The sequence below is a fragment of the Silurus aristotelis genome (assembly GCF_946808225.1).
Source record: "Silurus aristotelis genome assembly, chromosome: 1".
NCBI classification, from domain to species: domain Eukaryota; kingdom Metazoa; phylum Chordata; class Actinopteri; order Siluriformes; family Siluridae; genus Silurus; species Silurus aristotelis.
The window spans coordinates 9431013-9454588 of record NC_139574.1 but is presented as its reverse complement, the minus strand read 5'-3'; the positions used below and the strand labels follow the sequence as shown (position 1 = coordinate 9454588).

General features: G+C 36.7%; 1 protein-coding gene across 7 annotated transcripts in view; it reads right to left on the bottom strand.

Moving 5' to 3' along the window:
• Positions 1-23576, bottom strand: part of LOC310729936 (RNA-binding Raly-like protein) — a 204882-nt gene that overhangs the window by 97401 nt on the left and 83905 nt on the right. For all 7 annotated transcript variants that reach the window (XM_083548613.1, XM_083548610.1, XM_083548608.1 and 4 more), the window contains one exon: positions 3425-3698. In XM_083548613.1, coding sequence (XP_083404739.1) covers positions 3425-3680 — 256 coding nt within the window. In that variant the 5' untranslated portion in view covers positions 3681-3698. The remainder of the gene's footprint in view (positions 1-3424; positions 3699-23576) is intronic.

Below are 23576 nucleotides of genomic sequence, written 5' to 3'. Positions count from 1 at the left end.
GTAAAGAAGGAAATTGATTGAAATAGTGCTTAATTTTGTTTCACACCATGGTCACCAAATCATCTTTGTTCATGTAGCATGAGCTAATAGAAGACAAGATGGCTGTCTGTGGTCTTTCTGGTGGCACAAATAATTTTCAGCTAATTATCAATTTAACAGATGGTCAAAGTATTCAATTTTCTTACTCAAATAAGTACAGTTACTCATCTAATAATAACAGGTAACAGATTAAGTAGAACTACAAATTTCTCTCACTTAATTGAAAGCATCATCTCTTGTTTTAAACTTAAAATACAAATAATCCACAAGTGAAAATCTGATCTGCCTTGAATCACAAAATGATTTAGCAAGTAATGGCTCTTTCATCACAGAATGTCGGAAAACATTAGTTTGAGCTAACTGACCACATATTTTTTCTTCTCCTATTCCTTTATTCATCTAGAGTATCTCTTAAAAGTTAGCATACATGATAACTGACAAAATGCAAACTAGCAGAATGGATTAGAGTGAATTACAAAAGGGCACCTTTGAGTTTCAATTTAATATGTAATTAGTAAATAGCAACTGCATTTAGATACTGTTCAACCATATGCGGAAGGTTTGCCTTGCTATTTTTTAACGTGTAATGATAAGTACATTAAAATGTTCTCTTCAATTGGCTTGCCTTTAACAATCAGCTTTTGCTCTACCATGGCAAAGACATGCTGGGTTTCTGATGATCTGAGCTTCAAAAACAACCAACATCTGACTAAATATCACTACTGTACATATCCTCAAATGCATCACATGCATAGCATAGACAATCACTACCATAAAAATCAAAAGCCAAAGCAGGATATTTCTCTCGTCTCTAGATCAGTGCATATTTACTGCCTGACCTTGTGCATTTCATTACATGGGAATGGTTGCAGTTAATGATTTTTTTTATTATTTATAATGTAAATTGCTTTGTGTAAAACAAATAGATGGATGACAGGTCAAGTGTATAACTGGAGAGAGTATAAATGTTAAACCTACTGCATCATTTTGAACAGCACAGCTCTTTCAAGGTCACATATATAGCATTCAATCATGAAGGACAGAGCAGCTAGGGTAAATGCAGTTATTTGTGTAAATAGATATTCACTTATGGTCTGCCTTTAACGATCAAGATATTTGGAGTAAACATTTTTACAAAGCACTTGGAGGTAACAGGTAAAAATGCATAAAAAAAAATCACATGATTTGTTATTCTGTAGATACCACATGGGTTTAATATTGGTATATGTAGTTTTTAGACTGTATGAATCAAACCCTAGCATGGTCAACATTGTGGTTAGTTTGGGCAGGTGAGAACACAACAATTACATTTGGGTGTGGACCAAAGCAACTCGTCCCAGAGGGTCTGAATGAGATGTTCTTGGTTCGTGTCCAACTAAACGCTAGTCAATTTAAACTCAATTACACTGAGAAAGTGATTTGAACCCAAATAGACCTGACTGTAAGAACTGAACAAACATGCCAAGTATTTTGGGTTGCTGTCAGCTTGTTTTTGGAGTTTCACATCAAATCAAACGACAGTGCTGTAGAGCTACAGGAATGTTCTGGATAATTGGACTGCTGAATAAACATTGGATAGGTATTAGAAGCAAATTTCAGGTAGGCACTAAAGTTATGGGTGAGGAACTAAAGAAATAGTGGTTCACACAAACCATAGGGCTGCAAACGGAAGTGTTCAAGCCACTAATTTTTATATACTTTATCATGCGATACCTTCTTTTCATTATATAGTAAAAAAGTGCCACTTGTAGCAATTTCTTATTTTCTTAAAATCACAGTTATGCCCAGAGACAAAGAAAATAAATGTTACTGATTTGTCTCTTCCTACTGTAGTCTGATCATAAGGTCATTTACCCACTATTCAGACTTTGACTTGCTTTTTATTGTTATTGATAAGATGTGCTCCACCACAGTGACATCAATTAATAGAAAGATTAGTGCTAGCAATAGGATGGCAACAAGCAATTGTAAATTGTTGACAAACATGCAGGCACAATGCATATTGATCAATTAATTAATGAAATTATTTAATCAACCAATCATATAGAATGATCACAATGTGTAAATATACAAGTCCAAAGATTTGGTTAATGTTCACACCAAACATCAAAATTAAGCAAAAATTAAATCTGGTTTTTGGTTTCAAAAGTCAAAATCCAATGGTGCTAAAAACAAAAAGTGAGCAGAAGCTCTGTTGGTGGAAATGCCTAGCTGAGGATAGACATCAGAAGGGAATAGTCGAAATTTTTTACCTGACAGGAAGTCACCAATAACTCTGAAAACCACTCTTTACAATTACAGTAGGCAGAAAAGTACCCCAAAGTGAACACACAATCCTGTGCCAAATGTAATCTTAGATTCTTGTCCTTGGCTGACAAAAGTGTAATCCAGGGAAGTTGTCTGCTTTTCAAATGAAAATTCAAATTTTATTTGTCACATACATGCAGTGAAATTCTTTTTACGACTGTCCAACATTTTAACATCAAAAAGGAAATAGAATATAGGGATAAAAAATAAGGCAAATAAAAAAATATATAGAAAGTATAGAAAAATATATGTATATACACATGAACTCTAAAAGGTGATGGCTGATTGTGGCAGATATTAACAGTACAGATTAAAGTGATTTAGTGTGATAGTCCTTAAAGTGTCTATGTGCAGTATAGTGTGGTATAAAGTGACACTGTGCTGTACGGTTCAGAGTTAAGGTGTCATACAATAATACAAAAAAGTTGTGCAGAAATAATGGTGCATTGAAGGAATAAAGTGAAGACAAAGAGAGAGGTCCAGTACTAGTTCCCGGGTTTTTCCTGGTTTAAACACCGAATAGCCTGTGGGAAGAAGCTCCTCCTCATTCTCATGAAACCCATACTAAGGTTTTGACCTATAGCATGATTAGCTAATTGGATAATTAAATGAATGTGCAGAGCTCTAATTACATGAATGGTAAGCATAGATGATTGCTACAAGCTGACATATTATAGCATACTAATTTGTGTTTTAATGTTAAGAAGTGATTTGGTTAATCAACCAATGTGCAGAAAGAACATGATTTTCCCTCTGTTTATTCCTTCCTATATCTTGTCTCTGAATATGCCACAGATAGAGGCCATGCTGCGGAGATAAACACAAGGGACTTAGAATCTAGCACGGCAAATTACAGTATGATTTTTCTCAATGCAGTTTTCAAGTCCAAGACACTCCTCTTTTTCAAGTCCTCATCAGGACAAAAGCAACACTTTCGTAGCAAACAACCCAAAACTACTTTTCATGTCTAAGAAACATCAATCATAAAGTGCAGTCTGCATCAAAAGGAAGCTGCAAACTGTGAGAAATCTTGAAAAGCACCTGGCTGAGTTGATACACAAATGGAGGACACACTTACCCAGCGGTTGTCCTGCTATGACGCGGGCATTCTCGCCTGCGACAGCAGCCCGGGCGTTCCTCTCACTCATGTACTGGACGAAGGCGTAGCCCTTGTGCACGGAGCAGCCCACGATCTTGCCGTACTTGGCAAAGATGACCTCGATGTCGGATTTCTTGACGATGGCTGTGTTAAGGTTGCCGATAAAGACTCTGGAGTTGAGGGAACGTGGGTCATTCTTGTTGGTCACGTTGCTTGTTTGACTCTTACCGGTCATCCTTTTCTGCTGGCTTTTCTAAAGTTGGCACACACACACACACACACACACATAAGCACACACACACAGACACAGTCATGCAGGCTTAAAAACTCTGCATAATCAATCCCAAAAGAAAAACAGTAACTATTTACTTCATGCAAGCTTATAATTTACTGTTGTAGTTACAACATTACTGTTGAGGTTGTGTGTTAATGAGTGTTAATGCAACACTAAAACTCTGGTAGCTATCAACGTATTCAGTCATGTTATAGACACACCCTCCTGGGGCATTACGTCTTCACCATTTTTAAAGACAATAATGAAAAGACGTTAGTATTACATGATAAGTTTGGCCTACACTTTTGTTGCTGTAAACATAAACACACAATATTTAATAAAAAAATTTAATGCCATATGAATAAATGAATGAATAAATGAATGAATGAATGAATGAATGAATGGACAAGTGGATAATTCTACATTTTACAAAATATTAAAACCCTCTTTTATGCTTATCAGTACTGTAATACTAATACTGTAATGCTATAAAGTAGCACATTATGGTTAGTGAAGATAAATTACTGTATGACTGCATGAATAAATTAATAATGTTTAATATCACTTAAAAAAAATTGTTATATACAGTACCAAGATAAACTAATGATTCTGAGTCTAACTTAACCAAAAACTGCAGTCAGTAGTGCTTGTAAGGTAGTTGGCTGGGCTATGTAACACCAGTAACTTCATCAACTAACAAAACCATTGCTGCTAATGAACTTCCAACTTCACACCCTACTTCACATCAGATGCGACAAGACACAAGTGCCATTGGTTCGATGTGTGCAGAACTTTTATCATTCCCACTCCACATGCTCACAAATTAATTTTAACAAATTTTATCCACCAGTGACCATTTATTTTATTTTTTTTTATCATAATGTGTTTGTGTTTCTCATCCTAACTGAGTTAGCAACATTATCAGTAAACAAACAATGGCTATTTTCATATGATACCATTAACTACACCTATTCACATGGGTGTCCCAGTCCCATCTCACATGTTCGTGTGTTCCTATTCCCAGGAATTCCATGTCCTTATGCCCTTTTCCATGTTTTCCAGTCCCCACATCCATTCCCAAGTGATCTTAGTTTCAATGCCCACTCTTATGAGTTCCCAGTTTTCCTACCTTTCCCACAGACCCCAGTCCCAATGCACATTTAAATATTATTCCAGTCCTGATGTATCCTTCAATTATGGTGACTAAAGTGATATTTCGCCCTCAGAATAATACAAAAAAAGATCAAACCTGCATTACGCAAACACTACTACTGTACATAATTAAATGAAGTTGATTATTCCATTTAGATTTTTATTGTTATACTCAGCAACACATTCAATGATTGTTAGCAGGTAGAAAAGCTCTCCATGTGCCAATGTGGCAGGTTCAAACCTTATTGCAGTTCCCCTTTTAACTGAAGCATCTGGTGCTTTGGTTCCACCAAATGGTAGATTAGATTAAATGTAAGATCTCTGCTAATATATCAAATGTTATCAGTAAATATCAGTGAATATCACATTATCAGGATGGGAAAACTCATCTGCACACACAACAGCCCCCCCAGTGTGTGGGGGTTATTAGTTATTCGAGATGACTCATATTCACCTCTGATTGTACAGTACATGAATAATGTTGTAACACTTCCATGCATCATTTCCAAGTCACTAAGTTCGTGTTAATGATAGCCCTTCACTTCCTGAGTTAAATGGCAGCTTCCATAACCCACTGAGCATCCTAGTTCCTTAATTATTTTTGAAATATGAAGTCATGTGAGAATAATTTGTCAAAATCACGTCAGTCTATAGTGTATGCTTTTATTTCTGAAGTCAGTGGAGGTTATAAAGCCAGAAAAAAATGCTTTATTTTAAAACGTGATATTTATTTCAAGCTCTTTCTTATAAAATGTCAATTGCATATTTGGCCTCGCTCATATTCTCTCATATATCACTGCCACCATTTATAGCAAAGTGACCTCATTTTAAATCAACCCTGGTTGGTGCCTATGACATCTGAACAACAGACAGGGGCCATCTGAAAAGTCTTCAATGAAGGGCAATGGAAAAATGGAAAGAGACAGAAAGAGATAGAGGGTGGGGACAGGTAAGAAAACCTGAAAACCAGGAATAAACTTAACCACATGTAATTTATTAATTTGAATCATTTTTATTAATGTAATTTTTTTTTTAATTTGATACTAATATTAAACAAAACCAAATTATGCACTGCCAGAAAAATACATTTCAGTGATAAATTGAAATGCAAGTTTTATATAGTGTATGGATTACCCTACAGCTTCTCTGTGCCCATTTCCATTGATAAAATCAAACCGAATCATATTCAGGGTCATACAGCCCTAAAAACCTTAATACACACAAAAAGCTATCTATTTGTTAATAAAATTGCTCCCACACACACACACACACACACACACACACACACATTATATATATATATATATATATATATATATATATATATATATATATATATATATATATATATATATATATATATATATATATATATATATATACACACACACACAGTACAGACCAAAAGTTTATAAATATTATATATACACAATACAGACCACAAACTTTTGGTCTGTATTGTGTATATATAATATTTATAAACTTTTGAACTATGAAAATTGTAGAGTCACACTGAAGGCATCAAAACTATGAATTAACACATGTGGAATTATATATGGAATTATATACATAACAAAAAAAGTGAACTGAAAATATGAAGAACCTACAATATGACATATTTTCAGTTGTTTCACACTTTTTTGTTATGTATATAATTTCATATATAATTCCACATGTGTTAATTCATAGTTTTGATGCCTTCAGTGTGAATCTACAATTTTCATAGTCATGAAAATAAAGAAAACTCTTTGAATAAGAAGGTGTGTCCAAACTTTTGGTCTGTACAGTATATATATATATATATATATATATATATATATATATATATATATATATATATATATATATATATATATATATATATATATATATATATATATATATATATATAATGTGTGTGTGTGTGTATATATAGCTGTAAATTATTCTTCCAGACCAAAAAAACAAAAGGAATATCTATTAACAAACAAAAAAAAAATGTAAGAAGTAACACATTATAACATGAAAGATGCTGAGAAAGCTATGACCCACACCTCAAGGCAGATTACTAGCTTTGTTTGTGATTTCTAATTATTTTAAAGTGTTTCAAATCCGCAATGCTCCACTGGCTTCACGCTGCGGTCTCCAGAATACCAAACAGTATAAACAGCAAAGCTGGAGCCTCTTCATTCAAACCAAGATGCACTAAACATAAGATTTGGTCATTTTGTGTAAATCATACTTGTAACGTGGAAAAAAGATGCTAACGATAAAATTCAGTGCTTTCTCTATCACTGCTGATGATGTGTAACACATACAGAATGTATTTGGAAAAATGTAGGAAATAAAGGGTAAATATATAGGGCTTCACACTGTGACAGGCTGCATGAATATACAGTCTGGGCTAAAAAGATATCAACCCCAGCCTCTATAATATTCCATATATTTCTTACTTGTATTGGTATTTCAGATGCACGTAGTTCCAGAGATGTAAGACATACTCTGACCAGGTATAACTTTATAGCCACCAATCAGGCATAACATTATGACCACCTGCCTAATATTCTGTTGGTGCCCCTTTTGCTGCCAAAACAGCTGTCGAGCATTAACAGCATTCACTTCTTCAGCAAATTGTTCTACAGGAGCTCGGAGCTCTGTTAGATCGGACCTCAGAGTCCAGCCTTCCCTCTTCACGTGCATCAATGAGCCTCGGCAATTCATGACCGCTGTTCCATTCTTGGACCACTTTTGATAAATACTAACCACTGCAGACCTGGAACACCCCAAAAGGCCTGCAGTTTTGGAGAGGTTTTTGGCCCTTGTCAAACTTGCTCAAATGCTTATGCTTGCCCATTTTTTTTTTTTTTTACACTTTCAGCACACTTTGAGCACAAAATGTTCACTTGCTGCCTAATATATCCCACCCACTAACAGGTGCCACGATAAAGAGATAATTAGTGTTATTCACTTCATTGATCTTAATGTTTTAATGCAATAATGTTATGCCTGATCGGTGTATAGACAAATAATCTGATGTGTGTTCCAGGAATTAACCTTTAAATTAATGCCTTTAATATGCATTAATGCCTTTGTAAAAACAGGAAGGTGCAATTCGAGCCCTCTAGTCCATTCATACCGAGCATCCTCGATTCTTTGCTTCTTATATTAACCTGTTATTGACAGTCCTGTGACAACTTTGCGAGTTATATAATCCACCATTTTTTGCCTTTGTTAAAACTTTTTTAACCCAAACACTACTTGAACAGCTATGATACTGCATTTTGACACAGTTCCAGTTTCAGCTAGTAGGTAGAGAGATAAAGAAAAAGCTATATACGTTTGTGTCAGACTGTAAGCTTTTTTCTTCTGCTTTCTTACTGAATGTTCCCAGCATGCACACACGACACTGCGCCGAGCACAGCTGTGTGTAAAAACCCCTGTGACGAGCTGACAACTAACCTTTCATTGGGTGTCACCCAATTCTATAAACATGCTCACTAAAGGAGCCTGACAATCCGCCTGCTATTGTGGATGAAAGAAATGCATTATACTCCTTCTCTCGCACTGTCAACGACCTGCTCTCATAAATAAATAAATGAATAAATGAATAAATAAATAAATAAATAAACAAAACTTACGGGTATCTGGATACACCCATTACACTACAATATGTGAAAGAGAGTGTGAGACTTACATACATTTGCACATTATGCTAAATATTGCTATTGAGCTACTGTCATTTATGTTCATAATGTAAAACGTATGTTCTGGGAATTTGTTAAATCTTTTAGGCTAGAGAGAGAGAACGGGGGAAAAAAATAGGTTTCCCAATTTCATTGCTTTCAAATGCATTACGCGTATTGGCTAGAATTTGAAAGTTTCCTGTTTAATTCATCTGCATATTTAACAATTGCATCATCTAATAAAGCATGCTGTAAGTCTTTTAATGTTGGCCTGATGCTGCAGTGTCCCTGAAACATGGAGATGACATGTATTTAGCTTTGCCACTTAATGCCTGAATAATGGATCCAATACCCAGTAAATAGGATTAGTTGCCAAGGTAACACACATTCTGTTATTGGCTGCACGCTTGCACACTCACTCACTCACTCACTCACAGAGACAGAAATTGAAAAATGAAATTTGCTTTGTTGTCCGTGATATGTCCTCTCTCTCTCTCTCTCTCTCTCTCTCTCTCTCTCTCTCTCTCTCTCTTTCTCTCTGTCCTTCTACCATGTGTGAACTGTGAGGGATTAATGTCCTTGGTGCAAATTACTCTCAAAAGTTTCATTTGCTTATCACATTACCAATAACACACACTCACGCATAAACAGACACGCACATGTCACAAGTTTAGCTCTGTTACTCTTTCAATAAAAAAGAAAAATTCATTCTTTTCATATTGTATAAATACTGGAATTTGAGCACAAGGCATGATTATTGTAGGATTATTATTATAAATATTAATATTATTTTTATTATTATTATCATCAATATAATTCATTAAATACTTTTAATTTAACACCATAGATAGACCTCACATTATTTGTTGTTTTTATGGAAAACAAATGGTACACACTGTAAATAATTTACCCTGATAATTGAATATATCTTGAATGTAGTCACATTTATCTTTTACTTCCTGTTAAATGATTATAATAAACTAAATATATTAAATGGTAAACCTGTTATGATTCAATAAAATTAAATTTGCTGAAATAAAGTAGTTTCTTTAAAAAAGTTTGTTCCTTATAACTGTTAGTTCGTCCCTAATAAGTGAACCAGTGCCGACTCTGGCAATGAAAAACTCCCTGAGATGGCATGAGAAAGAAACCTTAATAGGAACCACAATTAAAAGGGGAACACATCCTTATCTGGGTGGCACCGAACATCCATTTATTATAGTTGAATCATTGTTAAGGTGTGCAGTGATAGGCGTTTAAATGCAACCTGTTGTCCTGAGCCATTGTAGTTGACTGATGATTTTAATTACAGTCCAAATCTATCCTCAAAGATCTTGAGTTGCTTGAGTAATTTCATAGATCTTTAGGCTGTTGATGTGGAACCACCCCCAGCTACACAGAGTGTCTCCATTTGAGAGAAGTCCATTCAGGAGTAAGGCATCGGTATAAATGCTTGTAACTTTTATGATAATTACTCCTATTTATAGAAGTTTTTTCCAAGCTTATTATGGTCTTGTTCTGTTGGCAGATACTTTAGTGACTTTTAAAATCATCAAAACTTGGTTGTACGCATTTATCTTTCATTTACAGCATAATAAATCTCATATAAGAAAACATTTTATAAATGTGTCCATACCAAGCATTTCCCTTCCTGTCCTAAACCATAAACAGGAAGTAGCACAGGAAGTTCAATCTACTTATGTTACCAGGAGCAGATCACTTACCTGTAATGAAAAAGCCACTTGAATAAACCCCCCGACTCATTTTCAACTGAACCAGACTGTTACATGATTAGAAAACAGCTTTAGGAATTGGAGAAATATTCAGGTCTCACTATGAGGTCTAAAAAAAGGAAAGTGTGAAAACACCCTTAAAGTGATTTCTATGCATTCCTCTTTTGAGAACTTCCAAGTGAACGTGTCTACAGCACACCTTACACGGCAGTGATGGGAGACCCCGAGTGAGAATTCTTCACTCTCACGACTCTGGTAAACCGAGAACAGCACGGTGACAGACTGCAGTGTGTGTGTGTGTGTGTGTGTGTGTGTGTGTGTGTGTGTGTGTGTGTGTGTGTGAGTGAGTGAGTGAGAGAGAGAGAGAGAGAGAGAGAAAGAGAGAGAGAGAGAGAGAGAGAGAGAGAGAGAGAGAGAGAGAGAGAGAGAGAGAGAGAGAGAGAAAGAAAAACTGGAATAGAGGAGATGTGAGAAAATGTGTTGAAAGCTGAGATTGTAATTATTACAGCTGCTCAAATGTGTAGGCAAGACAGGAAGCAGAAAAACTTGACTGTGCTGTCTTCGTGTTCTTAAACATGTCTAACTCATGCTTTCGCTTTTACAATCATTCCCCTCCCCCCTCACACACACACACACACACACACACACACACACACACACACACACACACACACACACACACACACACACTGATATAAAATGTGTTCACCAAGCTTAAGCATAAAGCCTAAATGAAAGACAGAATTAATTTACTCAGTCACATTCTATATCGTTTTAAAAAGGTAATAGGCTTTTGCATTTACACCCTTTATAACCAACATTCCTGAAAATATATGCAGTATCCTTATCAGGGTAACTGGGAACACTAGGTGTGTGGCAGTAATACACCCTAGGTGGGATGCCAGTGTATAACAGGGTTTCTTGTACAACACACACACACACACACACACACACACACACACACACACACACACACACACACACACACACACACACACACACACACACACATACCTAGTGGAACACCATAGAAGGAAACCAGAGAGCCCAGAGCAAACCTACACATACACAAGGGAAAGATGTGAAACACCACACTGATGACTTCCTCAAGTTTAGGATCAAACCAGGGACACTGGAGGTGTGAGGTGGATAAAAAAAGACAATTAATTAATTATAAATGTATCACAGTGCATTTAACCAAACCGAGACGAATAATACAAATCAGAAAATAGCGCACTAAAGTCATTCAAACCTGTCACCCGATAATTTAATTCTATCAAAGTACCTAACTTCGGTATTTTGTTAAATTGATTTAAAAAGACTAACAATGGTGGTTGAAATTGAAGTAATCCATGTAGCCCTGATTAAGCTATTTACCTAGAACATCTACTCACAAACACACAGGTATACCAGGGCAAAATGGGTTTTGGTGTAGGAAGAAAAGTCAGACACCTTACCAGAGAATAAAAAGGAAACCAGATTAATCCACTGCAGGGCCTCACTATTTACACCATAGCTCATTTAGCAGAACACGGGTCAACCAGCACCACCTCCCCCTTCTCTCAGCTCTTCCCCGATTCGATCGAGTTTAGCAGTGTAATAAGCAGCCCGCTGTTATTTAGAGCCTCTCACTGACACGCGTATTGATGGCGGTGGACACAGAGGCGAGAACATTCGCAAATCAGCGGAGATGTGTTAAATTGCCTCTCTGGTCAGATAAATCACTTTTGTCGAGAGCTCATGTGGGAGCTCCATTGCCCTCCCTTCCTCACACTCATCTTCCTCCTTTTCCCTGGCTTTTAGCCGTCTTCCTGGCACCTTGATGTTGCATGAATGTGTGTCTGTGGGTTTCTTTCTTTTTCTTTTTCTTTTTCTTTTTCCTTTTCTTTTTTTTTTTTTAAGGAGGTGCTAAAGCTAATTGATTTCATTGCCAATGTTCCTGCTGCTGCTACTTATTCACTTTGCAGCCCGATGTTCAGAACAATGTCAGCTCCCTGCATCAGCTCTGTGGAGAAAAGGAGATCATCATTCATTCATCTTCAGTAAATGCTTTATCCTGGTCAGAGCACCGTTAGCACACTCAATCCTACCTAGGGGCCAATTAGACTCCCTAATCCACCTATTGGCATATTATTAGGAGATGGGAGAAAACCCAAGAACACAAAAGGAAACCCAGAGGAGAACATGTTAAACTCAACTTGGACAGTAACCTGAGCTCAGGATCGACCCAAGCACAGCCTAGGAAAATATCAGCACTGTTACATTAGCTTATATAAGAATGTTAGCAGTTTCTATCATCTGGAAACTATATTTTATTTTGATGTGGAAAAGGAAATCAAAAATAGGTGATGTTTGATGGGTTCAACTAAATTCATTTGGGATTCAAGTTTGGGAAGGTAATTAAAGGTTTGCTTTGTTTAGATTTAGTTTCTCTATCCAAGATGCAACATTATAAAGGGTATCCAGTATCTTCCAGGGGAACAAACCATTCGGGTGTCATTAGTGATAACAAAAAGCAATCTGATATCATCTGATCACTGAGCCACAAAGATATAAAAGGAAAGCAAGAGTTCAACCAGGAGTTGAACCCTGGAGAATTCCTGTAGCGTGGCTGTTAGATGATGAAACAGAACATGCTAGAGGGCTAGACAGATAGCTGTAAATATGATGAAAATCTGGTCAAGCATAGATTCAGTTCCAGATGACAGATTTTCACTAAGGAAGAGATACCAGCCAGGCAGTCTGAAACCTTCTGTGAGACTTTGGATATGGATGGAGAAAAAGAGAAGTAAAGTGTCATCAGCATAGCAGCAGTAGTCACAATAAAGTGTCATCAGTGTAGCAGTGGTAAAAGAAGCCACAGTAAGTTCATTGTATGTGTGTAGACAAAAACAAGAGTGGGCTAAGACCCCAACCCTGAGGACCTCCTGTAGTGAGTTAAGAGGTAATAAAACAGAGTGCTCTTGTATGTATGTTGAAAACCAGATCAAGGGAATTACACTGTTGCGCATGTGAACAATAGTGAGGATAAGGATCTTGTGTTTCACAGGCACAAAGGCAAAATGTTCAGTATGAATAGTGGCATGTTAATTGAATTTCACAGTCTCTTCTTTCTGCTTTACAGAACACTGCAATCCCTTACATACCATTTCATCTTCCTATGTGCAACACTTTGCGTTTTACACCAACTCCTTGACAGGCAGCTTTCACTTAAACTGACAAGCGGGTATGCAGAATATGTCAGCCGTAGCCAAGCTCTGAGTAAACAATAAAACAGTGAGAGGAAGGTGTGCATTTGGTGCTCTGGCATATAGCAACATGAGGTACATGCTGTATAAAGGTATATAGAAAACTCAGCAGGACTGGGAGTATAGGTATCCAACTCTGAGTGTGTGTGACTTTAATGAATAGGACCACACTAGAGAGGCTGCTTAAAAAGGCAGACATTAGGGATTTAAAGAGCTGTGCCCACAGCTTCATTAACATAGTATCACCAACCTCTTCAATGCGTTTCCTGTACAATTTTCACGTCTGAGAGCACACAGAGAGATGGTGACATCTATATGAGGTGGCAATCAGCCTGTAAAGCCATTCAGTCACAACAATGCAAGAAGGCAAGACCTTCCCACCCTCCCAATGTCAGATGGAGGATCTGGCATGGTTAGATTATGGTTTTTAGGATGCCCTTGTGCACTTGCCCTCACTATAAGGCAATAGTGATTTGAAATATTTAAAAAATATAACATCTGATTTACCCATTATTGAATGAGTACAAAGTTTGTTTTATTTGTTTTTTAACATTTGTCAAGTATCATAGTATTTTTGTTTTGGAAAACTTTTACTTCACAACATTTTGAGTCCTAAAAAAAAATGAAAAGCCATTTCTCGCTACCAAGTAAATGCATAAATTGGTTCTGCAGATTAAGCGTTATCTTACTATGTGACTGTCTTTATTGAATTGCAAAATGTATTAATATATAATTCAGATAGATTAGTATGTTTACTTTAAATACCTGAATACATTCAAAACCAAGTACTTTTGTATTTTTACTTAAATAGAATATAAGCAGGGGATTTGTACTTTTATTCAAGTATAGGAATGGTGTACCATTTTAGTTAAATGTATATGTATTAAAATGTATTTTCATAATCTACTATTAGATTATAATATGACTCTAAAAGAGTTCTTTGTCAAAGGCAAGTGCATTTTTTGGTGAAGCAGTCACTGTAAACTTTGATTTGTCCTACAACTTCTATTTGACAATGTTAGTATCAACAGTAGGATGCATATACATGTGTTGCCATATGTGCCTAATGATCCAGATCAGCCTTTTCGAGTTAAATCTGGATTTATATTTCTAATAAAGCAAAACAAGTCTCAAACCCTTCTTAGTTCATATATAACTAAAATATAGTGTAGATAATTAATTGTGTATTTAACGTGCATCTATTTTTATTAACTAAAAAAAATGCATAATATTCACTGGAAGTTACTGCAACTAACTACTTCAGCTGCATACAACAGATTTTGTGTATTTGTAAAGCTAATGTTTGTCTACCAGATGTTTTCTATCTATTCTATATTATTATTTGATTTTGTTTTGTTGAGTCAGGCAGCTTTCAGAGTCAGAAAGACATCCAGTTATGTCTAAAATGAATGTTTGCATACTGTATAAAGCCACCTCTTGAAATACCTCTATCTGGCTGATTTTTAACACCTGGTTGAATAACAGATAACATTTCTTAGCCGTCAGTGTGTTGGCAATGTCATGACATATTGCTGCTTTCAAAACCTGTTTCCAATCTTTTCTTTACAGGAACCATCTTAGCTATTAAATCACTGCCTTCTAAGGGATTATTTACACTTCTGTGTAGATCTGTTTTGGGATGTCGAGAAGGGGTTTATGGGTTTATCATAGCTTGCAGAGTTTCACAATACATTGTGTGAATCTGTGATGCTGTGTGCTAAGCACATTCTGGCTAAGTAGGAAAATAGATTGTATAGGGTTATGTTGGGACAAGATGCAACCTGGAATTAACACAAGAGCTGAACAGGACAGGCTGAGGACTGACTTGCAGAACTAGCTATAATAATAGGATGTTCAGCAAGAACAAAAGGGTGTGCATAAGGGTGGTGTATACACACACACACACACACACACACACACACACACACACACACACACACACACACACACACACACACACACACACACACACACACACAGTTCATCACCAATGGCAATCACTACTTCATAATTTAGTAAAATTTAAATTCATGATGCATAATAAAATCTGCTAGTGTAGTGGATGTCCATATGCCTTATGTATGCATTATAACATGTATTTATACCACATGTCTGTTGAATTTTTAATTCTGATTGGTTGATTTGTGTATGCCCTGTTTTGTTTTATGCCCTATTCACAAAATTAATACCCTTGTACATGTGCAAATTGACAGACACTAGATGCATTAATCATCTCTAACACACTGACAGCATTGTCATCAAGGAATAAAGGCAACTGCCTTCTGTCTTGGACACACCTAAAGAATGAGAAATGTTGATTAGGCTAAGGGAAACTAATTAGGAACTGTTCATTGTTTACTGTCAAGAGTAAGTGATTTCCTATTGAAATATGTCCCTGCTTTTCGTGCTGCACTGCATATGATGTGCGATAAGTGCCACACACTTAGGAGCTGACACTGAAGTGAAGAAAATAGGTCTTTGGGACTACATACTGTGTTGAAATGCAATGCTTAAAGCACTTTTAAAGGCAAGAGGCCCTAGAGAATGCCACTCTTAGCATACCAAGCCCTGATTAATGATCATGATATCCTGGGAAAGTTCGAATAATGAGAAAATTTACACTGCTGTTAAATGTGCAGGGCCTTGTGTATTCATTTAATTGCCTGTGTGTGTGTACCATGCGAAACAGCCTTTTGGAAACAACACTGCCTTATCTAAGATCCTCGTTCGCCACCCTGGTGTATAAGCTTAGTCGCTGCCAAAAGTGGACTCCCACATCACCTAAAGCAAATTTCATTTTAGTAGAAAATTGCTTCTTGTTCATGACTGCCCTCCTCTTCCAACATCCCCATTTGATGGCCTGCACTAAATTGTGCACCGATTGCACAGCCTGCAGCAGTAATCCAATTAACTAGGAAGCAAATGAAGCTGTCTCTTATTCGGGAAATCGCCTATGTTTGGGGAGACGGAAGGGAGGATGATAATGCCACACTTGTTGCGATGGAACCTTTAATTTGTGAGAAAAGAAATTCCTTTGTCCAAGGAAGACAGGAAGACACATTTGAGGTGACAGGATTTAATTGCTTGATCCAGCTCTGTTGTGTTTTTGAACATTTATCTCTGTAAAACACCAATGTTAAAGATAATGACTCTCCTTTTGTGCATGGAAAGGATTCTGCTTTTCCTAGACAAGACACCCTATGTTCAACCATCAGTACTGCACTGGAACATACCATGGCAAGGTGAAAAGCAGCCAAGGTTGCCACTAAGCTGAAGTGGAACTAAGAGCCATGACCTGCCCCACATGGAAGATTGCTTTGGTAAGGTCCAGAGCACATCGCTGAGCAGCTCTTTGACCTTAATATCTCTCCTTGCTTCTGACTTTTGTGGCCGCAGGTGCACTGACAAGTCTCCCTGGCCTTGTTCCAGTCCATTATTCAGTTCCAACATGGGAGCAGCATCACCTCTTTGCCCTTGAAAAGCCTAGAAATCATACACAGGCTATAACTCCGGCAACACACAACAGCGCATGCCAGCTGCTCCTTACTCTGTAGCTAACATACACCCAGTATCATGCGGTGTAATCTTTCAAGGATATCATGTCTAAAAATATAAACACATACAGTATATAGGTTTTTACTACAACATTGCCAGATGATTGATCAGAATGTGGTAATCAATTTTATACACCAACACAGCTATGACAGCAGTTCTATCCTACTGGTTTATTTTTATGTTTTCAATCTAATACTGTTTCTAAAGTAACAATAGAAATGAATATGTAGCAGTGCTCCACATAAGATTATTCATGAATGAATGTTAAAAAAATGTCTTGCAAATTTATAAATAGTCTATTAATAAGAAACATCATACATATGCAAAGGAGACATTTATATGCTTTGCAATGTCAGTCATTAATACATCACAGGAAAGTATTAAAAAAAAAGGGCTTAATTTCCTTTTTCAGGTTCTTAGAAGCTTTGTTTTTTGTCAGATTAGTGAGAGGGTAAAAAAAAGAAAATGACTGATAACAGTAAGTGCAACAATGAATGACAACTTTTGTGGAACAGTTCAAAGTGTGGGTTGTGTTGGCTCAGTGGTTAGGGCTTTGGGTTACAGAAGGTCGAAAGATCAAGCCCCATTACTGCCACAGTTGTTCCCATAATCCTCTCTACTCCATAGGTAATATATGATATACAATGAAAGAAATGTACTGTAATGCATATACGTATGAAAAAAAAAAAAAGTTCTTTGGTGGTAAAAGAAAAATAAAGCACCTAATGACAAGCTGTTTTCACTGGGCTGCCAGACACCACCCAATCATCGATTATTTTTCTAGACTAGCATCCCAGTCATCTTTAATTCCTTACATAACAACCTCAATGAATATGGACCGCAGCCACTCTTTGGCAGCATTCCGATATTCTTGTTCCCGAATGGCAATTGAGAGTACCTGCTTTTATTCGGATTCAGCTAATTAAAAGACCTGGCCAAAGACAATAATTGTCTGCGCAGCTGAGTCAGTTTTGCTAGTCTTTAATAAATCCCCATCCCCAAATTGGCTCTTCATAAATAAATCATAAACAGATTTACCAACCATTACTTTATAGGTTTTTAGTGCATGATGTCAGAGTTTGGCTCTAATCAAACATCTGACTATGCCATGGCCCTCTCATTAAAGCAGCATCTTAAGCAAAAAGCCAATTAGGACTTTAATAGCAGGTGTATAGTGAAAAAGAAGATCACTACAAGACCTTTAATGGGTACAAATTAGAATTTGTAAACATTCACTCCCCTTGATGAACTAATACACAACCAGTGCCCTTAATTAACATGTATAATCCACAGTGTGGGGAAAATGAATGTAAATAGAGGCAAAGTGTGAATGTTCAAATGCACAGTAGGCTGTACAGGCTATTAAAGGACTGTATTCTATCAGCAATCTTCAAACATGCAAAAAAAAAACTCTGGAAATAATTGCTGGAGGAAATTTCTTTTTAACAATTGGTAGTTTTTGAGAGCATGCTTGGTTTACGTGGGCTACATTTAGCCTACAAACAACCAATGACTGTGCCAAAAAACCAACAAAAAAAAAGACTGCTTGTTTTGTGACAAAAACAAAGAGAAGCAATGAAGCTTTATTTTAAATAATCATCAAGAGAAAAGAAATGAAATGAAAAGAAACGAAAAGAAAAAAAAAAAAAAGCTATTTTTTTAACTTCATGATGATGGTGTACTTGTTGCCTCTTAAGGCCTGCCAGCAGTCTGGCTGATTGGGGAAAGAAACATGAATATACGCTCTGGTAATTGGGCAAACTGCTTCGGCAAAGGCAAAGTGACATACACAGTAATGATGGTTGCGGAAAAAAACGAGTTCAAAGAGCTCTGAAGTGGTATATCATGCAGCTGTCTTAAGATGTGATAGCATTCACTCAGAGTTATTTATGATTTTATTTCAATTCCTGATGAAGTACATGCTATTTTTGAACAAAATGTGCAACATGAAATGGTCTAACACCAGGTTACGGCAGATGATCTCTGCAAATAAATCACAAAAAATGTGAACATATTGATCCTATCCTACTAAAAAAAAGGTGTTTTTCTAGGAATTGCAACATGTCTGTACTTCAGTAATTCCTTGACGGACTTTTTTTTGTGTATGTGTGTATATATACTATATATATATATATATATATATATATATGTGTGTGTGTGTGTGTGTGTGTGTGTGTGTGTGTGTGTGTGTGTGTGTGTGTGTGTGTTGCTATTGCAAGGCCTTGATGGTTGTGGGACAGAAAACATGCTTTGTACTGCCGTTTTTTCCCCCCTCTGGGTGTTCAGTAACTCTTTGACCTTGCGTTACCAGCTTTTTCAGAGATCAGCTTTGTGTCCTTCCTTCTCTCTCTCTCTCTCTCTCTCTCTCTCTCTCTCTCTCTCTCTCTCTCTCTCTCTCTCTCTCTATTTCTCTTTCTCTTTTTCTCACTGTTTTCTTCCTGTGCAGTTTTCTGGTAGCAAGGTTTTACTGAGCAATCAGCTGAGAGCAGTGTGATTGCAGTTGATTTGTTACTGAAAATAAATCTGTGGCAGTCCACAACAGCGTCGGGAACTGTGGTTATTTTCTACACCTGAAACTACACCTTTCTATATGTATTGTTTGTTAGTGTCTGTATGTGTGCAGTGGGTTGGGATGAGGTTGTAGCTCATTTTGACACATTTTTCAGATGCTCTCTTTCTCTCTCTCTCTCTCTCTCTCTCTCTCTCTCTCTCTCTCTCTCTCTCTCTCTCTCTCTCTCTCTCACACATACACACACACACACACACACACACACACACACACACACACACACACTAAAGCAGCAGGATGAATTGACTACAGCGGTGGGTTTGAGTGTGCCTTTAAACTTTTCTTCAGTCTTTTCCAAGATGGTTTATACCACTTGGTGTTTGGATAAAAAGGCAAAAGTAAATCTGTATAGCTTTCACATCAGTACTGCATATAAGTATCCCATGTTATGTAAGGTTTAAACTGAACTTTACATCAAAACCAACATTTACAGATAATTTTTACAGATGAGACTTTTAAATGAGCCAAAAGTATTTGTTTTTCAAATTATAGACCCCTTTATATGAAGTTGAAAAAGATTTAGTAGTTATAAGTATAAAGACAGGGCAAAGTCTATGTGAATGGAATAATTTAGCACCTGCAATGTGATTTAAGCCTGAAAGCTACCTTGGGAAAAGTGATTGTGTGCATGAAATAATATAATTAAAGGGTACTTATATAAGGGAACCATTTCTGTCAATTTAATAGACATGTTTTGTGCACACATCTGTAAAATTATCAAGTCTAATTGATCAGATATTGGTCAGTGCTCAGTCCCTAAATAGGGACCTGTCAAGTCAAGTCAAGTCAAGTTTATTTCTATAGCGCTTTTCACAACAGACATTGTCTCAAAGCAGCTTTACAGAAATTAACAGTTAAGGTGAATGCTGTGTATTTATCCCTGATGAGCAGCCGTGGTGACTATGGCAAGGAAAAACTCCCTTAGATGTTATGAGGAAGAAACCTTGAGAGGAACCAGACTCAAAAGGGGAACGCATCCTCATTTGGGTGACATCAAGAGTTTGATCATAAATCTTTCAACAAGACCTGTATGGGCCACATAAACAAATGAAACATGTTACATATATACATCTAAATATGATGTTTTTTGGTGGCAGTATAAAGGTGAATTTTTTTTGTAACATCTTTGGGAGAAGTCTTTAATGTCACTGATTTGCAATGTTCAGAGGTAAAATGTTTTGTTTTTCTTTTCCCCACAGGAAAGTCTTTAGGACAAAGGGCTTTGCGGTTTCTAGGTAACCTGACATAGTAGGTTTTATATGTTAACTTGAGGCAAAAGAAAAAATAGTCTGGTGAGGGACTGGATGTTTTTACTGCTTTTGGTAATCACATTAGCTAATTTGTTTCATGGACCTTCCAAAATGTTAAACATATCAATTAAAGGATTAAAAAATAACCTGCACAAAGTCCTTTAATAAATATGATTATAATTGAATGCTGTGGCATTTCAAACATGCTGGTAAAAAAAGAAAATTAAATAATCAACTTCAAGGTGTCCTTATTTGAATCTTATATTCTTATTTGTACCATTTCCATTATTTGTTATTATTATTATTCGTAATCTGCCCTATAGGAAACTATGGGCATCTTTTTTATTTTTACCTTTTAAGTATAATTTTTTTTACAGTCTCCCTCTTTTGTCAGCTTTCAGAATCTTACCCAGTTCTACCATGTCTCTTTTTCCTCCCTTCCACTTTAATCAGCAACAATGTATTACTGTCTTCATTTTCTACTTCTACTTATCTCCTGTGCCTTGCCTTACTTTTTAGAACAAGAAAGTCTTTTTGTCCTGTTTCTTGGCTGTAGACTATAGTCTGGTTTTTTTTTTTTTTATTTTAGTCTGTAACAAGTGAAAATAATTAAGGGCAGCGAAGAACTTGCTGATCTTTTCATCTCGCCCCTCTCTTTTATTGTGGTTTACTTATGATGTGACTTTTTTAAAGACTTTTTAACACTTGAAAGTCTCAAAAGTAAGCAAAATATATTCTGTCCAAGCCTGAAATAATACAAAACATTAGTTATTGACAATTTATCCTCTGCGTTTCATTCTTAACATGTCTTGTGAACAACTAATCACCTGAAACTAAATCTCAGAAACAGTGAGCTGCTGTAAATCCATTGAGATTCATGATCATATGACCTCTTTTTGAGGAGCTCTCAGAAATCACACTATCTATCAATGCACACAACCCAGGTTCATACCTGTACATCATACAGCAAGTTTAGTACAATCTTAGCATTTTTCTTTACAAAAGCCACTAGGGTGCTGGTTCAGTACATTGCGACCTCGACTACTGTGTCCCCTGTGTCCCATCAGCCACCTGCAAATGTTTCAGAATTCGGCCACTTAACATGTATTCAGGTTTCTTTTTTCAGAATTTGCCCGGTTGCTGGCTTCCCATTAGATTTTAACACAGATGCTTGCAAACAAAGCTAAAATACATTCCAGCCCCCACCTACCCAAAGGCACCACTTCGTCCCATGCATCCACTAGCCAACTTAACCTGACTCATCATCCCTCTAAATACACAACAGCCTGAAACCCACCTCTCAGAGCACTTAACTCAGCAATAAATCCAGAAAAAAATATCAAATATCAAGAAGAAAATATTATGCACTCTGACCTATTTGTATTAATATGAGTGCACTCGGAAATACACCAGGAAAAGGCGTGCCAGGTCTGCGTAAAAACACGTGGTGGACGCTAAAGAGAGAAAGCATGCCGATCCGCAGCCTGATCCGCGAGTGGCAGCCGGCATACGTCAAGATGGAAAGGCATCCTAAACCGTGAGTGTGTGGGTGAGCCTGAACGTGCCAGGGTAAAAATTTAAGTGAAGAAAGAAAGCTTTGCTTGGTAAACTATTGCCTGTCTCTCTTTCTTCCAGCACGGAACCAGTGGGATTTGTTACAAATATGTTCATAACAATTCACAGCCAGATCAATGGTTGGATACTGTATATACAGTCAATGAGCCACTTGAGAAAAGAAGGCATTGAAACACATCAAGATTTTTCTTATACATTCTCCACTTACAAAGCACTTACAAATTGAGATCTAAACACGAGCCCTAGATCTAAACTAGTTGAAAACAGAACATTCATCTTTTTCCTTTTTTTGTACAGTTTATTCTGCACAGGGTTGCAAGGAAGTCAGGGCAAAAGGCAGTGAACAGCCATGGTGGGGTGTCAACCCATTATAGGGTTCAATCACACACACCCATTTATACATATATTTGCTATAAATGGCAGTACAAGGCATTTTTTTTGCTGTGGTGGCCTCAGCCATCTTTTATGGTGTGGTCTGCTAGTGCAGCAGCATCTCTATTGCAGATAGGAAGAGACTGGACAAGCTGATCAGGAAGGCCAGTTTAGTCCTGGTGACTCCCCTGGACACTGTACAGGAGGTGGGAGAAAGGAGGATGGTAACTAAACTATCACCATTGCTGGAGAACGACTTTCACCCCTTGTATGGAACAGATTAATCTCTGAGCAGCTCTTTCAGTGACAGACTGTTACATCCTAAATGTCTAAAGGAGCTTTAGACTTTACAATTAGAGCTGCTCCCAGTAAACCAGTCGCCAAAATATACACTGTTATAACTATTTAACAGCAATAATAACAATAGCGAAGTTTTTTATGCAATGAATATGCAATAACAATTATTTAAAACCGTGTAATATAATATCTTTTTGGACCAGGAAGTAAACCGGAGTATCAGGATTTTTTTTTTACACTCCTTAATCACTTTTATGCCATCAGTTTATTAGTTACTGCCATTTGCATACATGTAGGACACACTGAAGTGCCACTGTTGGTTGTAATAAATAATAACCAAATGACAAATGACCAAATGTAGTCTGAATAAAAAAGGTTTTCTGCTTACTGTGCTTGCCAATCCTAAAAGGCATGTCATGATTATGGGCTTAAAACACTTGTCTG